General features: G+C 35.5%; 2 protein-coding genes across 2 annotated transcripts in view; one reads left to right on the plus strand and one right to left on the minus strand.

Annotated features, from left to right (window-relative positions):
- The window catches only part of LOC118188968 (uncharacterized), a 162,648-nt gene extending 158,200 nt beyond the window's left edge, over positions 1-4,448 (plus strand). Inside the window, exon 14 of the mRNA XM_085812237.1 lies at positions 4,178-4,448. Coding sequence (XP_085668363.1) covers positions 4,178-4,217 — 40 coding nt within the window. The 3' untranslated portion in view covers positions 4,218-4,448. The remainder of the gene's footprint in view (positions 1-4,177) is intronic.
- The window catches only part of LOC118188057 (prolactin-releasing peptide receptor-like), a 335,927-nt gene that overhangs the window by 167,260 nt on the left and 149,015 nt on the right, over positions 1-19,652 (minus strand). The window lies entirely within an intron of this gene.

Consider the following 19,652-nt stretch of genomic DNA (forward strand, 5'->3'; position numbering starts at 1 on the left):
AAGTTTGAGTTTGGATTCAGTTACCCTAACAAGGAGGGTGACTGACTGTATAAAACTCTAGACTAGGTCTTCTTACCTTGCTAGGTCAAGACTGACCTGAGACTAGGTCTACTCTAGACTAGGACCTGATATATCTCTATAAGATTTCCGCTGTATCCGATTATCTCTATAAGATCTCCGCTGTAGAAGAACACTGGAAGTGTGTCGTCCTATCTCTGAGTCGTATTTATATCTTTACAGTAATGACGCCAGATGTAAAGTGCATTGAAAGCCACCTGAACCCTTCAGTGAAGATTGTGTGGAACTTACGATATAAGCAGAAGGTTAATGTTTTATGTTATGGGATGTTTCGTGTATTCTAAGTTGTGTTCCATTTTCGTAGTAAAAGTGAGACTGAATCAGTAGGAATATACCAGGTTGTTCAATAAGTTCGCGGAACAGAAATGAAGAAACCAATTTTTATTTGTAAAAATGACTTATTTTTCAACGTAGTTTTCCTCAACTTCAATACATTTATTCCAACGATCTTCTAATTTATGATTCCCTTGACTGTAGTGGTTTTTCGGCAGCTCTGCAAAATATCCCTCCACGGCAGCTATTACCTTTTCGTTTGAAGAAAATCGTTTTCTACGGAGATATTGTTTGAGGTGTGGGACGAGCCAGAAGTCGGAGAGAGCTAAATCTGGCGAATAGGCTGGATGTTGCAACAATTCGTACTTCAATTCAGTTATTTTAGCAATGGTTTTTTGAGCTGTGTGCGCAGGTGCGTTATCTTGGTGGAAAATGATTCTCTTCTTCTGTAATCCGGGTCTTCTTTCGCGACTTTTTTCGTCTAATTGATTCAAAAGGCTACAATAATAATCCGAATTAATTGTTTTGCCAATCCATAAACAAAATTCCTTTCGCATCCGAAAAAACTGATGCTAACACCTTCTTGGCTGATTTTTGCACACGAACTCGCTTCGGCGCGAAGAGCCGGGTTCATACCACTCCTTAGCCTCCTGTTTTGATTCAGGATCATGATAGTAGACCCAAGTCTCATCCATTGTGATAAATCGACGGATAAAGTGGCTTTTATTCTTCTTAAAACGCTCCATATGTTGCTGGCAAAGTCCCATCCGAATGTGTTTTTGCTCCATCGTTAGAGAATGCGGCACCCATTTTGCACAGAGTTTTTTGAAACCCAAATTAGCACTCAAAATATTGCTCACTGTGCGCCCAATGAAGTGCCTAAAGCCTCTGTTAAATCTCTTTCAGTCAATCGACGGTCTTTCAATACCATATCTTGTATTTTTCCGATGAATTCCGGTGTTGATGCAGTTTTTTGACGTCCCTCTCGCGGATCGTCTTCAAGGCTGGTACGACCACTTTTGAATAACCTATCCCACTTGAAAATCCTTGTTTCTGAAGGAGCAGATTCACCCAACACATTCACCATTTCGATATGATTTTCCATTGCCTTTAAACCTTTCTTTACAAAGAATTTGATAACTGCACGTTGCTCAATTTTATCCATACCTAAAAAAAGGCACAACAGGTTAGATACAAAGGACGGTTAAACAATGAATAAATTAACAGATCGAAATGAAACTTTTGACGTGTTCCTAAGACAGAACAAATATGAAAATGGCGTCGAAGTTTTAGGTCTAATATTGACGAATAGATGGCGCTCCGCGTACTTCCTGAACAATCTTGTATTCGAATTTTGGAAGATCAAGGGGGGGGGCTGTAGTTCCTAATTTAAACTAGGTAAACAAACCAATTTTCTAAGTCGTAACCTGTTCTCTAAGATGTAATTGTGAAAGCGCATCGAGTGAGAATCGTCACTGAATGCCTCCTAAGGAGTTGAAGAGTATTCCGAGGAGCTCTGTCACATACTCTAACCACCAAATTATCGAACTTCCTAAAGAAAATCTTTCGAACCACCTAGAACATAAAATCAAAAACAAAAGCCATTCCAGTCAATCAAAATTCCGGACCGAATGATACTAGAATGGCTTTATATTAGCGCGAAAAATAAATCCACAAATTTATAGATCTGATGCCATTATGAATGGCAGCTGTCCCCCGTGCCAGAAAGCGGATTATATATTAGCTTCATTTACTATAAGGGCTATAATTCTCATCTGGTTGGTGTATTATCCTAGAAAGATTTCAACCAATACTGTGTTTCATTTTAATGCCACTAATGTTCCTCCTTGTTACAATAACTGAATCCAAACTCAAACTTATTAATCTCCATTAGCTTTTAAATTATACTAAGTATTATGTATATTCCATTTCACAAATAAGCTACATTTCATTGCGAATTTTACAATTTTTTCCCTGTCTCTGTAGTATTCATTGTTGTTGCTGTTCTTATTGCTTATGAGGCCCACCAGCGGCCGAGCTATAAAGTCGCTGAACACTGGTAGTTTGGTCCGAGGTTCAAATCCCGCGAACGGGCTGGCTGCATGGGCGTTTTCGTGGTTTTCCCCATGTGTAACGTGTATACGAGTCAGTTCCCCTTGGAAAGTCCTCCACGAAGGTATCCCTTCCCTTAGGCAGATAGCCCTAGTGTGCTTTGCCGTAATCTCTATAAACTATCTTATTGCTTATGTTGCTTACTTGTCTGACCTATACAGCTAGCCCAGCCTAGAGCACCTTCCACGTCACAATGCGATTTAGCTCAGTTACGCATTCAATTTTGATGGAGGGCAACTCGGGGGAAGGACGGGTCCGAAGGTCTCCCACACCTCTTCCCCTACTACCAACTTCTCGAGAGGACTTTCGGCTCGCCGCATATTTAGAGTGTTTCCATGGACTTTCGGCATCAACCTCTCGAATGGACTTTCGGCTCGTCACATATTTAGAATGCCCCCATGCCGCACGGACATTATATACATTTATAAATATCCATGCTTTCTCCGAGACTCTAATCTGTACATGGGTGATTGATACAGAACGAAACCAATTCTTTTTAGAGATCAAATTGGCAGGAAATTACTGATAACTTACTCGTCTGCTGCTAAACAAATATGCATCGCATCAAGCATTTGGTGGAGGACTTATTGGGCGCCGTGAAATTATTGGTGTACCAATTTCATTGAAAATGTTGTTCTGTAAGCTGCCGTCGTGTGTCCGTGTCTTGATATATTTATATATGTGTGTAATAATAAAATTCCATAGTCAAGAATGCACTTAAAATTCTAACTGTATGTTCTTTTCATTTTTTAATGGCGACGGTCTCTTATTTGAAAGTACGTGGAATTAAATCCATAGCCCCGTAGTCAAGTTGTTTTTCCCGCCTTTTCTACACGTACAGTTATAGAATGTTCTGGAAATATTTAAAGCGAACTGGAATGGCTGACGAGGCTGACGTCATTTCTTGGAAGCTCCGCCTTTCCAGAGGCTATAAAAGGATTCGCAAAGGAATATCGGGGTCTTTTCTTTAATGTAACGATGCAGTAAACTTCATACAAAAAGTTATTAGTAGTTCTTTTTTATTTACTCCGGATATCTGATTTTGTAACTGTTATTTCTCCTGACCAATAATAAACGGATCCTGTTTTTTAAACTTATCGTCTGATAATTTAAGCTACGACTACATCTATGATTCTTCACCAATCTATTTATTTCAGACAAAAGCTGGTACATCATATATATATATATATATATAACGAAATTCAAAGTGACTGATTGATAAGATCATGATGGCTACAGATTCTTGTAAATTACGCATTCGTTAAAACTTTTAATTTTCTTTCTTTCGATGTCGATTTATCAAGCTATATTACATGTATCTTACGCTCGAAGTATCTCAGAGACAGTTCAATCGTCTCCACGAAAATTGTCACAAGGGCTTACACAAAGCATAGATCAGCAGATATACGTCTTCTCGGGGAAGGAGGCTCCTTCCAAAATAAGATGCAAACTCTTCTTCAAGAAGCATGTTCAGTGTCCAAAAGTCTATATCAAAGCCTTGGGTTCTGATACATCGTTTAGTAGGAAATCTGAAGCAAAGTAGCATTAGAAACACTTAGAGTAACTCAAATTCAGAATAGATAAGGCGATTTGTAATAATAGCTACGTTAGGGCAAAATTAGGCAGTATAATGTTACACAAGTAACCTATCTAAGTTAAAATTAGCTAAAATTAAATAGAAATTTTTAAACTGGCTCCTTTTTCCTTCTTATAGATCCCATCGAAGAGACGATGGCCTTGGACGGCAGTCTTAAGGAAGAGAAGAGTTTTAGAATATAATCATTTCACTTCGTAACTGTTTTGTCCCTTTCAGGAATTATGTTATCTTTATTTTCTGTTTTAAGGTATAATAGTTAGTTTCTATATATAAGCACATAGTTTTATTTCCATATCACATGAAATGGTTCAATGGAAAATGAATAAAAATACTTTTTACATCATTGTAGGGTTTCTATGTTTAATGTTATGTTATTATTTTTATCTTCACTCTACTTTCGTCGACTCCGACGAGGATGAAAATTAGTTAACGTCTATAAGAAAAGTTAAGATTTAGCTTTTGAAACCGACCGATGATCGTCTCCAAAATTTTTTTGTCCAGCTTCTAGATTAACCTAAATCAAATCGTCTTTTGCTTTTGCTGTCGGTCTGCTTTGATTCGAAGGCCGCAACCGAAATTTACAGTACAGTAGAAATTTACAGTATTTTGCATTGTGTATTTACATTTTAATTTTACCTTAATTTTTATATTATTTTAATTTCGCAAGAAGCAATGACTTGTTTTTTTACTACAAATGCAGTTTTATTAAACTGAAGAACTCAATATAAACCTTTAATTTAAACCTTCTTTATGTTAATGAAAGAAATGACCGATAACATTTTTTTTTAATTTCGCACAATAATCTTTATTTAAAATTTAAAAAAAAACTACATTGGGGAAATTATCGGTAAAAATCAACTGCCATCTCTACATATAATAAAACAAAGAGAGTATCTCGGCGTGTGTGTGTGTGTACCTTACGTTCGTGCTGCACGTAAGCTGAAAACCCCAGGGCTACGATATTTGGTACATAGGTGCAAATAGACAAGAGCCAGTGCAAGCGATTTTTTCCAAAATTCGAATTTTTTTTTTTTTTTTTTTTAATTTTAGCTTTTTTCATGAAATCGCATCATTTTGAATAGTTTCATTCTTTTAGAAATGTGGTTTTGGAAACAGTTTTTCATTCAATGCTTTGGATACTGGACTGTTGAAAATATGAGATAAAATATTATTAATTATATGCGCAACACGCACTTCGCAATCTTCTTATTCTGACGTGCATGTGTCTCGCGAGGCACAACAGAAAGAATTTCCTTCCCCCCCTCTCTCTCTTTATTAGCTAATTGCAGAGAAGTTTGTACATTTTGGACTATGTCATCCACAAAGCACAATCTGATTGGTTATTGCTTTCTGATGATAGTTTCATTCTTTTAGAAATGTGGTTTTGGCAACAGATTTTCATTCGTTGCTTTGGATACTGGACTGCTATCTGTTTTCTCTTAAAAATATGGGATTTATCGATTATTTCATTATAATTTTTTATATTATGTTTTAATTATATAAAACGTTTTGCAGGATTTTTTTAGGAAACAAAGTTCTCAACTTCCTTTATATCATTTGTGTTCTTACGATTTTGCAACTGGAAGTTGGTTTATTTGTTTATTAGGATAATTATATTGATGGATATTGTTTATTTCATTGTAATGTTTTTATGTGTAATACATTTTTTTATAATTTGTGTTTTTTTTTATTATTATTTTTTATTTATTTATTTATTTATTTATTTATTTTTTTTTTTTATTTTGATAAAGCTGTTTTGCAGAGTAAAATACTGTGCAGTTTTTAATTTAATGTTTGGTGTTCCCTTTAGGCGGTTTTCCGGCACGATTAAAAGCCAGATAAGCGGCTAGTTTTCAAAAAATAGTTTTAATGAATAACAGGTACTCAGTGTGTAAAAAAACTGTATTTAAAACAGAAGTCCTTTTCAAGTTCAGTTTCTTTTTAAAGTCTGTGAAAATATTGAGTCAGGCAGTTTTTAAAAATACGCAAATATTTTTTACCAAATCCGACAGCCAAAATAGTCAAAAATGAAATCAAGCGTGGTAAATAATTTCTGATAATCAAAGTTTTATAAAAAACGCAAAAGAAACCGCACAGGCAGTTACGGAGATTCTGGTACTAGTTAAAGAGTGATTTCTTGGTGATAATCCAAATAAAAATATACCCAAACTGAACCGGAATTATGTTCATTTGTTTTAATACTGTTAGGAAGACACTGCTCTTCACAGAAGATCTTCACAATGCTTTACATTACATTGTATGTCCATATACACTATTAATAGATGTATTCTATCAAATTCCTATTTGGATATGCTTTTACTTGAAAGCCTGGCGGTCATACGAAATGACCGCTGTTCTAGATATTATAAAATGTAATTAAAATGATTTCTTCAAAGATGTCTGCTAATTCAAACTGAATTACCCAGGGCAGGCGGCGAGGACGCCCCTTTGCTTGCTCGCCACGGGGCTTCCCCCTTCTACTTGCTTAACTGCTTAAAGTAGAGTGCAATGAAGGAAACCAGTGGCAGTACATTTCATAAGAGCCCACCGCTAGCTCAATCAGTAAAGGTGATTTAAATAATAAAATGTTAATTCACATGTCAAAGCTCTCTTTGTACGCAACACTTCTTGTGTAGACCTTTCCATCATTTTTAAGCTCGCCTTGCAGAGGACCATCATTATTTTTAATTTTACGTCCATTCTTTCACGAACTCTTGAACAGGCAACGTTAATTTGACCGTGTCCAAATGCAGGCTCAGGTAAAATAATGCCAACACGCTTAAGCGTTTAGCCCTGGGACTTATTAATGTCATAGCAAAGGCAAGTTTTACAAGAAATTGTCTACGTCTCAATTCAAACGGCAACCCTGTGCCGTGGCAACTTCATCCCATTGGCTAGTACAGTTACGCAAGCAACCAATAAACTATCGGCGACAAACAAACACTTAAGCCGCATATATATATATGGGGTGAAGTAACATCATCTCCTCCGAAACCGCTGGTTCCCGGGCTTAGCGAAGCACACCGTCTGATTCCGCAGGTCCTAGGCAAGCCATTTTGACCATTCGCGTTTTCGTGGGATTTTATTTAGCCGAGATATTAATTTAAAAATAATTTTTCTCTACGTTTTCCCTATATTCCCCCTTTCTTTCTTGTTTTTCTCTATTAGAGGCATTTGACTACGGGCCAAATTCTTTTCTCTCGAATATCTACGGAACGGCACCGAGTAGAAATTCGAGACGCGTATCCTCGGATTCCAAAAAATTCTCCGAATCCATCGATACCGTTCTCATCTTCGCACGACTTTAATCGGCCGAGATATTAATTAAAAACTGCGAAAACGTTAATTTCCACGCTCATTTTTCCGAGTGGCAACATAAAACTATCGGCGCCACACACTTTAGCCGCTTATATAGAGAGAGATTTGGGACACCTTGTGTCTATTAACTCACAATTAGTAGACACTCTGAGTAATAAGCTGTTATTACTCAGAGAGTAAAACAGATATCTCGACAATCTGATTTCAGTATTGGTTTTCTTTTGAGAAAAAATAACATTATAACATTGTCAATAGTAAGTTCACAAAGTATTAAATAATCCAACAAAAGTGTTAAAATAAACAACACAAAGTGTTAGTCCAAAGGGGCAATTTGCCCAACAGGACTATTAATTTCGTTTTGGCATTTTGCGTTAAAAACTATAAACGGCGAATCACTTTTCATATTGTTGCCACCCAATATTATCGCCCTGAATTATACTTAAACCAATTAAATAATGAAGAATCTGCATGAATGTATATATGTTTCTTGTGTCGTGATAAAATAATGGTACCTAGAGCCATCAAAATTGGAATAATGTAATCTTCCATACAATATGTGCATATGGAAGCCCTAATTCGAATTGGAAATTTATTTATTATTGATTTCATATTTTGAAAAACCTTAGCGAATTTTTGATTAACAAACTCAACGATTGAAAAGCGAGCAGTGGCAACACTCTACGGGGGGGGACCTTTTTATCTCCAGCGCGCGAGACTGTATCGGAAATTCTAAAAATATGCGCATTTTAAAATTATTTTCCGATATTGCTGTTGAACTGATTTTTATGGTCTAAGAATCTAAAAATATGCGCATTTTAAAATTATTTTCCGATATTGCTGTTGAACTGATTTTTATGGTCTAAGAACATGATATTTAACAAATAAAGGTAACACCCCTTCGGACGTCATTTAAAATCTGAAACCTATTGGATTATTTTAATAATTCTACATAATGTATTTACGATAAACTTCCGTTTGGGATTTCATCGCAGTTTTCTATAAAAGTGATCCAACAAAACAGCATCTTCTGTTTACTATAGGAATAAACTATTCCGAATTAAAACTATTAAAATGTCTCTCGTCTCCAATAACTAACAAACCAATAACTATTAATGCTAACTATTTATTTTATGAATAACTCTCAGTCATATCCTTTCTCTCTAGAAACAAAAATTTTATTAAAAATTCTTACACTACACTCATACTTCGTGTTTTAAGTATTCTGTATTTAGAATGTCGTAGGCACGTGTGCCTACTTAAATGGCTTTCTCATTGCCATCTTGTTCTCATAAATTTTTAACGTTTCTTAAGAAATGAATATTTAATTCATTCATTTCGCCGTTAGTTCATTTCTGTTTGCTCTTTCGACGCATATTATTTTGAAGTAAACGAATTACTATACGAACATATTTGCTGATACTCGATTTGGCAGAAACCAATAAGGGTTAGGTATTTAAATATGATTTATTCGTACATATTCACGATTCTCTTTGTGCCTTTTAGAGAAAGGAAATGTCATTAGACTCTCATTTGTTTCTTGACAATTCTATTTATCTTCGTGGAAATGGCAGCATGAAAAGAAAAGGGAGCATGCTAAAGTTCCCTTTCTTTGTTTTTGTTCTTTTCTAGCTCTCTATTAATCTGGCTTTCAAATCAAATCGATAGCTGCAGAAAACGGTACTCTTTATGTAGAAGTTGTTTTAATTTATTCTAGTACTTATTTCTTCATTTTTCTCCGACTGCAAATTCAAATAAAATATGATTTTATATGTAATCAAACCGACAAATTTTGTTACGGATCGAGAATACATGGACAAACATTTTCGGAAGTTTCTACGAAATGTTGCTATTTTATCTGAGAAACTTCACACTTTCGCACTCTGACCTGAAAATCTTTGTTACAGGGCAGTTTAACTAGAGACGATCTGTCCAATTCTGACGGAAAATTGACTAATCCAGACACCCCATAAATCGGACATAAATATCTGAAAGCCCCGAGGCACTGAAAATATACAGTGCCGTTTTCCGAAGTCGAATACGCGTCTGAGAAACCGATTCCATGTTTAAACGGGCCCACCAGCGGCTGAGCGGTAACGTCGCTGAACACTGGTAGTTCGGTCCGAGGTTCGAATCCCGCGAACGGACTGGCTGCATGGGTGTTTTCGTGGTTTTCCCCATGTGTAACGTGTATACGAACCAGTTTCCCTTAGAAAGTCCTTCACGAAGGCATCCCTCCCCTTAGGCAGATAGCCCTAGTGTGCTTTGCCATAATTAAATACACCAACCATGTTTAAACGTTCAATACCAGAGGATGCGGAAAGAATGCTTTTAACTTGTTTCAGTGTCAAGTTGAATATATGTGCATTACGTAACATTCTAGAAATGGATTCCATTCTCAGCCAATCACATTTGGATACCACTGTGCATATTTTTTTGTAATTCTATGTAGTGATTTTCACAGAAATTGTGGAATAATTAGCTGATATGAAATTCAGTGGTTCCCATAGTAAGAAGGCATTATTTGCCATACATCTGTACATCTGAAATCGAGAAAGCAAAATGTCGAAAGACACGTAACTTCCAAGATTCTGTAGCTCTTCAGTTCATCAGCCTGAACATTTTTACTTCCTTGTACGAAGTAAAAAGGAAGTATTGTAATCGTGAAAAGTTTCAGGCATCATATTTCAACGCAAATATCCATTTTCACCGCTATCGAATGCAAGCCTTAGTGGTGTGGGGTCTGCATGCTTGGCGCGTATTCCAGAGGTCCAGGGTTCGATTCCCGGCGATGACGTTGCTCATTTTTCACATCCCCTGCTTCCAAAAACTCCTAATGTCTCTACAGTGTTCCCCCCTGAACTATCTCCACCCCTTGGATTTGGCGATTGGGTCCCCTAAAAACTCCATTCGCCCTTTAAAAGGGGGAGAATATAAGGTATTTCTCTCGTCTTCTTGGCATGCCTTCGTGGTGTAATGGTCTGCACGCTGGGTGCGTTTTCCAGAGGTCCGTGGCTCGATTTCATATTTTCATATTTCGATTTCCGGCGAAGGCATTGCTCATTTTTCATCACTCCTGCTTTAAAAATAACCTAACGTCTCTACGCATTTATGCTGTAAATTATTGTTATAGAAAACGATATCTAATTTTATCAAGTTGATCACTCTGTTTAATTCCAAGAAATAATTTTCGTGATTGACAAGAGGAATGTTATATTCGAATAATCCGTTAAACAGCAAAAACCACTCAAATAAAAAAGAAATTTATTGGAAAGTAATTAATGTAAAGTTTCACAGAAATTATCTTTTTTTTTTTTTTTTTTTTTTTGGCTTTGTTTCCAACTTTTCAACTTTTTGTTTCAGATCAACTTTTCTTTTTTTTTTTTTTTTTTTTTTTTTTTTTTTTCGAGAGAGAGAGCAATATTCTTCTGCCCGAACAATTTATTTTCAAAAGAATAAAATTCTTTCAAAGTTAAGAAGCAAACAGCCTTTGGTTCGTTCCCTTGTTGGTTTTTTTTATTATTATTAACTCTCACTTTTACTTTTTTTAACTTCTGTGAACGAGCAGAAAATGGACGTTCCAATGTTAAGATGTCGCTCATTACTGAGCAAAAGTTTGCCCAATTAATTAAAATATAATGGGATGAGTCACTTTTATTGGTTCTGACTCAATTTTTTTTCGCGATCGAGAAAATCGATCTCTTCCCTCCAGCACAAAAGATGACACGTTACTCTTTCTAATTTACAACTTTGTTAATTAAGAAACCTAAAGGTGTCTGGTTTCAGTCCTAAAACCGGAAGGGGAAAAAAAAAGCAGAAAAGTTCGAGGAAATGATTAAAAATTTTCAGTTTGAAGCTAATGGGAAAACACGGAAGAACCACGTGAAAAATTCTAAGCTTTTATTTATGTTTGACTAAACGTTTCTCGAACCGTTGACGTTGTACAGTTTTATTTTAAGCTGAAAACTAACATTTTTGGTTTTAATTTTTCTCAACATTTTTGGTCTTCATTTCATGGCAGCAGTTTACAGCAGAAATATGAAATTTGTTTCCTGTAAAAGAAGACTGGTAAGGTTACCGAACCTGACTAAATATCGTCACCTGGGTAATACGTCCTTTTCAAATCACTTTATAAGGTATTTTCTCCTTTCTTACTGCCTGCTTTCGTGGTGTAACAGTTAGCACACTTGGTGATTTCTTTAATTTCCTTGTTTCGAAAAATTCTAAAATGTCTCTACAGTGGCCCTCGAACTAAAAGGTAGTGGATAATGATTCTCCGCACCCAGGATTTGGCGACTAGGTCCCCTAAAACCCTAGTCGCCCTTTCAAAAGGGGAGTATATAAGATATTTCTCCCACTTCCCTAGCGTGCCTTCGTGGTGTAACGGTAGCTCGCTGGGCCGGTATTGCAGAGGTCCGTGGTTCGATTCCCGGTTGCATATTTTTCATCTCTCCCACTTTTCCAAAAGAATCCTAATGTCTCTACAAAAGGACTCTTTTTCCCAAAAAAGAATTATAAAATTGATATAAAATGGATTCACAAAACATTTTTTCGTGACGTTTATACGTAGTTACGTATTTATCTCGCATAACTCAAAAATGAGTAGCCTCAGAGAAATGAAATTTTCTATATAAGACTGCTATAACATGTAGTTGCGCACCTTCCTTTTCGATTCAAACCGACCGCAAAAATACATCAATATATATATATATTCGATTAAGGTTCTTATGCTTTTAGTTAATCTGCATACAATAGTTGTAGAATTCTCAACAATTTAAAAAATGGTTTAAGTGCGGCTAAGCATAATTATTTTACTATAGCAGCCACATTTGTTTACATTTGAAAGTTAGCAGAATAGTGAATGAAGTCTTTCTGCACCTTCAGGGTCTTTTTGCCGAGTGAAACCAAAAGGAAGTTTTTTCCACCGAAATATCTGCCTTTTTGCCTGCTGGCCGAATTGCTTGTTTTTGCTTAGAAACTGAAGTTTTAATTGCAAAATTTGTTTTTTTTTTAATTGTTTCAATTGTGTTTGGTGTTTTATGTTTCTCTATATCTTTCAATTTTTATTGAAAATATTTTGAAGTTTTATGTATATTTGTTTTATGTTTGTTTGCTCTCGCCTTGCCGCGAAGTGAGAACTGAATCATTGAACGAGAAATATATGTCTAATGAAATTGGAGGAAATAAGTTTAAATGAAATGCCGGAAAAAGTTCGTATAATTTAATATTCCGTACAAGGAAGTCATGTGGTGTACACATCAGATTTTTAAAACTCTCCTAATAGAATAAATTAAAGCAACGGGTATTGCATTCTTTTAGGCTTAAATATACTCATATCTGATTTGACCTAAAGTTCTCTGCGAATTCCTTTTGGACTAAAATTTTTTTTAACTTCAAAGTAAAAGGAGATGCTTTAAAATTAGTTTTCTCCATTTTCATTTAATGCTTGAGAGCAAAAATTGAATGTGGCACACTTCTGGTATAATTTGGAAATTAACTTCTCCGATTCCTTTTTAACTTTCTAGTGCAGAACTTTCATTCAAATTTCTTTGGGTTACAAATCTCGACGTATCGGTTCTTCTTCATCGTGAGTTATTCTTACTTAGAGATATTTCTCAACTAAACCACGTCTATTAATGCAGACGTATTTTTTTTATCGAAGTCTTATTTACTTACGTAAACAAAGATAGTACTTACAAGTCAAGTATTTAATTTTTCTTTGTTTCAACATATTATTCAAATTCTTTGGAGAAATGTATGGATCAAATGTTCAAATGTTATCAATTCTTTAAAAAGGAAAGAGTGTAAGGATCCTAAGTTTTACTAACGTTTATTTTATTTTAAATCTTTACTATCACTTCTTATTTTCTACTTCCGGCCAGAATTAAAAGCTTTTAACTTATTTATGCAAATTTGTCTTGTAACGCCAAGTACCTATATTGTGGCTTTTTGCCAAGCGAGAGAGAGGAAAGAGTTATTAGAAGCAGGCCGCTTGCCATAGTAGTTTTACTCGGTTGCTGGTTGCCTTCAAGGCCAGAGGTTTAATCCTCTTGATAATTTTAAACGTATCGTAGTTTTACCAGATCTCTGTACTACATACGGCTTTTTGTTAATTAACGGCCAATCTTGGAGTTAGGCTCTTGTATATTAATCCAAAGTTAGTTTAGTTAGAGTTTTAGTTAGTATTTTTATATTCTTACTTTCAGACCACAAGTGGTTGGTCTCTGTATTCCGAAATCCGGAAAGCTCTGTAAAGATAGAAAAATAAAGGGTTACGTATACCATTCCTGTGTGTATTGTCTACTTCACAATTTATCGAACATAGCTTGAGTAAGCTCCCTGTTCCGAGTCAGGACAGTTAATGTTTCCAAAGCAAGTAAAGAGGAACACACAAGTCCTGATAAGAGTATAAGAAAAGATCAGGAATTAATACCTTCAGTAGTATACAAAAAGAATAAATTACAAGATACTGCGAGATGGAATACCTAAACTTCACCCTTCCGTAAAGATGACGGACCGGGGGTGGGTGGGAATCGTAAAGTCTCGTTATTTTATCTCTCCTATTTTTTGCTTTGAGCTGTCGATGTCTTGGAGAATGTCTTTTTAAAATTCTCTGGAATATTTGTTTACCATAGCGACACTCTGGCGCTAGATTCACTTAACAGTATTGTATTTCGTTCATATTATAACTCATAATGCACAAAATTTTTATCATTTAAAGAATAGAATTATCTAATCGTTGCCACATTTTCTATTCAAGTACTATAATTAAGCTAGAACGATGTATAAAAGAAATTAAGCAAACAAAACAAAAAAGAAACAGTTTTTCCCAGACGATTGAGAATTTCTCATTCAATTAATTCAGTTCTCACTTCGCGAGAAGGCAAAAATACATAAAACTCAAAATATCTATATTAAAAATTACGAAGTAAATGTTAAAAGCTTATTTCCTCAAAAAAAAAAAAAAATTCCAGAGAGGCTTAAGCATGATTTAATTGGCAATAATAAATGAAGGCGCTATCTTTGTTGTTGCGAAGCTAAGTTCCTCTAGATTGGCAACAAATTCACTAGTCTACTGTCTCAAATGTAAACAATCAATGGCCGCCATGAAAAACGGCTTAGCGGCACTTAAGCAACTTTAAAATTGTGATAATTATAAACATATTGCATAAATATTTACTAAAGGCATAAAAACCTTAACCGGAAGATAAAAACAACATAATTCAATCATTTTTAAAGCAAAAAATTTACAATTTACAAACATATACGAGTAAAGAAACTGAGATCTCTGAGCCGGGTAACAGAGTGGATATATATATATATAAATATATTTATATACTTTTGGTGCGGCCGACTGCAACCAAAATACGAGATGCACATCTACATATTATAGCAGTCCTATATACAAAATTTTAACGTTCTGAGGCTACTCGTTTTTGAGTTATGCGTATACGTATGTACGTTCGTACAGACGCCGCGAAAAATTCTCTTCAGAATTAATTTTAAAGCTGTTTTATAATTTTTTTGGAGGAAAAGAGTATTTTATTCTGTCCTTCGTTCATCGTAAAAACATCGTTAAATTGCATTCGATAGCGGTCAAAATGGATATTTTCGTTGAAATATGCTGCCTGAAGCTTTTCGCGATTACAATACTTCCTTTTTACTTCGTACAAGGAAGTAAAAAGAACATGTATATAATGAAGACAGGCAAACTAAATAGATGCAGAAATAAGTTCTGCAAAGAATAAAGCAAAATTGCTCGCAACATGAATCTATAAGGTATTTCTCCCGCTTTCTTAGCATGCCTTCGTCGTATAACACTCGGCGCATATTTGAGAAGTCCGAGGTTCGAGTCCCTGCGAGAGCATGGCTCATTTTTCTTGACTCCTGCTTCAAAAAATCGTAATGACTCTACAGTGGCATCCGAATTAAAAAAGGGGGTGGATGATGATTCATCACCACCAAGATTTGGCGATAGGGTCCCCTAATCCCCATTCGCCCTTTAAAAGGGGGAGTATATAAGGTATTTCTTCCGCCTTCTTGGCATTCCTTCGTGGTGTAGTGATTACCATACTCGGCGCGTATTTGTGAGGTCCGAGGTTCGAGTCACTACGAGGGCATGGCTCATTTTTTCATGCCTGCTGCTTCAAAATAAAAATCCTAATGATTCTATAAATCTATCATTTATTTTTCTTCCGTGAAAGAAAAAAAATCGAGTTTATTTATCTCCAACGATTTATCTTGAAATTTTATCCATATAAGTAGACATATCTTAATATATTGGAGAAAAAAATTATATTTGATTTTAGATAGCTAATCATTTCTGTTTTTTGGCCGAATGAAGAATGTAAGTTCCTTTTGAATCGCTTGCAGTCTATATATAGAGGATGTTTATATATTCTTAAGACAGTTTCGAGGCCACTTAATTGGTGTTGGTGTATTTAATTATGGCAAAGCACACTAGGGCTATCTGCCTAAGGGGAGGGATGCCTTCGTGGAGAACTTTCTAAGGGAAACTGGCTCGTATACACGTTACACATGGGGAAAACCAGCCGCTTAATTGATGCTTAAAATGTAAAGAATATTTTTTTTCGTCTGATAAACATTTTTCTCGATTATAAATCTGCATCGTCATTTACATGATAGGAAGGCTTTCCATAAAATTTTCAGAAGTACTGATTTCCATTCCTCTTCCATTACCTCTCAGAGTCCATCGATCGTGGTGTTTTTGCTGTTAGAAGTGCTCTTTCCAAAAGACTAAAAGCGCAACAAATCCATCCGTAAAAGGTTAGGAAATTTGCAAAAATGCATTTAAAATATATATAAGCAATACCGCTAACAGTCTTCATTTTTTCAAGGAATGCAGTGGTAATTTTCGAAGTATGACTTATTGCTTTGTCTGGATGAAGTTTCACATTCTGAAACTCATTCGGGTAAAGAAATGTATTCGTGAGGTTGATATTACGTTGAGTTGATTGAACATTTTTTTATTCATCCTATTTTAAATTTTCCATTGTATAAAAATCCTGCTACAATCATGAACGCCTTACTGAAATCTTCTTTGCATTGAAGGAACGAGGTCTATATATATTTTTTCTATTCGTTTATGTTAATAAATGCACTTTCTGTTATTACAGTCATTTAGTTAAGCTCACGCTTTATCAAGGGTCGCAAAGTACTTCCACTTGTCTCCCATTGAATAGTTTTAATACAGGTTTCTGTAAATTGCTCTGCGTTGAGCAACATCCTTCGGCAAAAGCTGGTGAGCATTATGATTTTAGCATTTTTAAGTTGTAAATTTTGGTTTACTCTTTTATTAATTATTGCTACAGATATATTCAAAGATTTGCAGTTGATTTCTACGTCAGTGGATTTTTCTCTTGTTATCAGCGCTTGTGTTAACAGCGCGACATTAGGATTTTTTGGAATCAGGCAAGATGAAAAATGAGCAAACGCCTTCGCCGGAAATCGAACCACAGACCTCTGGATACCGGCCCAATGTGCAGACCACCACACCACGAAGGCACGTCAAGAAGGTGGGAGAAATACCTTAGATACTCCACCTTTAGCAACTGGGGTTTTTAGGAGACCCAATCGCCAAATCCTGGGTGTGGAGAATCATCATCCATCACCCTTTCAGTTCGGGGGCCACTTGTAGAGTCATTAGGTTAATTGGAAGTAGAAAAGATAAAAAATATGCAACCGCCTTCGCCGGGAATCGAACCACGGACCTCTGAAATACCGGCTCAGTGTGCAGAACCACTACACCACGAAGGCACGCTAGGGAAGGGGTAGAAATACCTTATATACTCCCCTTTTTTAAAGGGCGACTAGGGTTTTAGGGGACCTAGTCGCCAAATCCTGGTTGCGGAGAATCATGATCCACAACCAACATAATAGTTCGAGCGCCACTTGTAGAGTCATTAGGTTAATTGGAAGCAGAAAAGAGGAAAAATATGCAACCGCCTTCACCGGGAACCAGGTAGGGTCCAGCAGAGGAACTTGTGTCTTAGAACTGGAGTAGCAGGAATCTACACAAGGGGTGGGTTAAAGTACTCTTTATTAACTCTTTAAAATTTACAATGTGTCAACTCGACACTAACAAACGTCGCCTCTGCTTGGGCGGTAACTGAAAATCAAGTAAGTAAATTAAAAATTTGAAGATATTTACAAACGATAAAACTAGATACAGGGCTTAGCGAAATCACTAACTTAAACCCCCGTGGCAGCGAAGAAATGCAATTACGCCACTTGAACCAGCAATAAGCAAACATACCTACGACAAAGGTTGCAGCTAGATACTAACTCTTCCTAACTCCTACCGAAACTCGGCTTTTAAATACTTTTTTCGAAGTAGAAAATTTGCTATCGTTCACGCGCGCTACAACATTTACTTACCTATTCTGACACTGACAGTTAGGGAAATGAAGGCTTATAAAAAAGTCTGAAATTAAGGGGACTCGTACACCTTAAACCCCTCATGATCTTTGAATATGTGACTGTTGCAAGAATTGGGATATTTTATTTATTTTAAAAGCAATTACTTCCACCGTTTTAGAGCTCACTATATAATATAGCTGCTTTGGAAACTAGTAACCAGAAAGTTTATGTTGCCACAAATATTTTTGTAATTTAATCCTCTTTGCGACAAAATATTTCGCCGTGTTTCCACCTTGCGCGCATGATATTTTAAAAATGGCTAATGGTACATACTTGAAATTGGATGGAATTCTTTATATCGGCACTATTTTCTAACTGAACTAACAATCTGACGAATATTTTAATATTGAAAAATTTTATGGGCGAAATATTAAAAATTTTTTAATAAAATACATTTTATAAACTCAACTTAAAATAGAATAAAAATTTAAGATGAAATTTTTAGAATTTTAGGTTCACAGTAGTTTCCAAATCTTATAAAAGCTATATATTAAATATGGAATTAAATTATGAAACAGAATGTTTTAAACTGTGCGCGCAAGTTGGAAACATGACGAAAAATGTTGTCACAAAGCAGATTAAATTATAAAAATATTTGGGGCAACACAAACTTTCTGATTACTGTTTCAGAAAGCAGCTATATTATGTAGTCAGCTGTAAATAGTTCGTAGTAATTGCTCGTAAAATAAATAAGTTATCCAAATTCTTGCAACACTCACCTATTCGAACATTTTATGGGTTTTAAGGTGTACGAGTCCCCTTGTTAGTAAAAATAAATATTAATCTCTACAAGCTATTTAACTGAAGAATATTAACTTCATCCGTTAAGTCTTCTTTCCATGTATAAGTAATGATTTATGGTTTTTTACCTTTCCAATTAATAAAGTTGCTTATTTCGCACTTCCAAATTGTAATACCATGCATTTTGCAACGTTTTTAAACTGTGGAATAGGAATATTTCTCTTCGGAAAGCGCAAATCATGTGCTTCAATTCGCAGTTCGTTTAAATGCGACATTTTGAAAGAAGAATGAATTTAAAAGCTGCAAGCAATATTTCTCATTTCAAATAATAAACTATTGTTGCGAGCGTACGGTTAGTAATAAATTGAAAGTTAGTAAAGTTCGATGAAAAGTGAATAAAAGTTATTCTTATCACAGCAAATAAAGCCCACCAGCGGCCGAGCGGTAAAGTGCCTGAACACTGGTAGTTCGGTCCGAGGTTCGAATCCCGCGAACGGACTGGCTGCATGGGCGTTTTCGTGGTTTTCCCCATGTGTAACGTGTATACGAGCCAGTTTCCCTTAGAAAGTCCTCCACGAAGGCATCCCTCCTCTTAGGCAGATAGCCCTCGAGGCTTTTCCATAATCACACACACACACAACAAAAATTCTGAAATTTCCTCAGAGATATTCGTACAGTATCGCAATATTTCACAGTAGTTATATTTTACACTACCAAAACGTTGAATAGAACTCAATTCAAAACACAGAGAAATCTAATCCGATATCACCTTCGAATTCTCTACAATCAATAACAGCACTAAGTAAACAACTGAACTGAGATCTTTTATTTCCACCATTTTTTATGTATTGTTTTCACTGTTTAGATTTTTTTCTTATTTTATGTATTTATTTCGCTCTTTAGTATTTTACATCTTATTATTTTTAGTATTGCTATTTAGTATTTTGCCCTCACGTTGTGGATGCCTTTTATAAGTGAATTAATTGAATGAGAAACATATCTCTAATGAAATTCGAGGAAATAGGTTTAAATGAAATGCAGGAAAAAATGCGTATAATTTAATATTCCGTGCAAGGAAGTCGTGTGGTGTACACAT

Source organism: Stegodyphus dumicola, chromosome 1, assembly GCF_044657685.1.
Source record: "Stegodyphus dumicola isolate Sdum_Otavi_A_Nest chromosome 1, ASM4465768v1".
Taxonomy (NCBI): Eukaryota; Metazoa; Arthropoda; class Arachnida; order Araneae; family Eresidae; genus Stegodyphus; species Stegodyphus dumicola.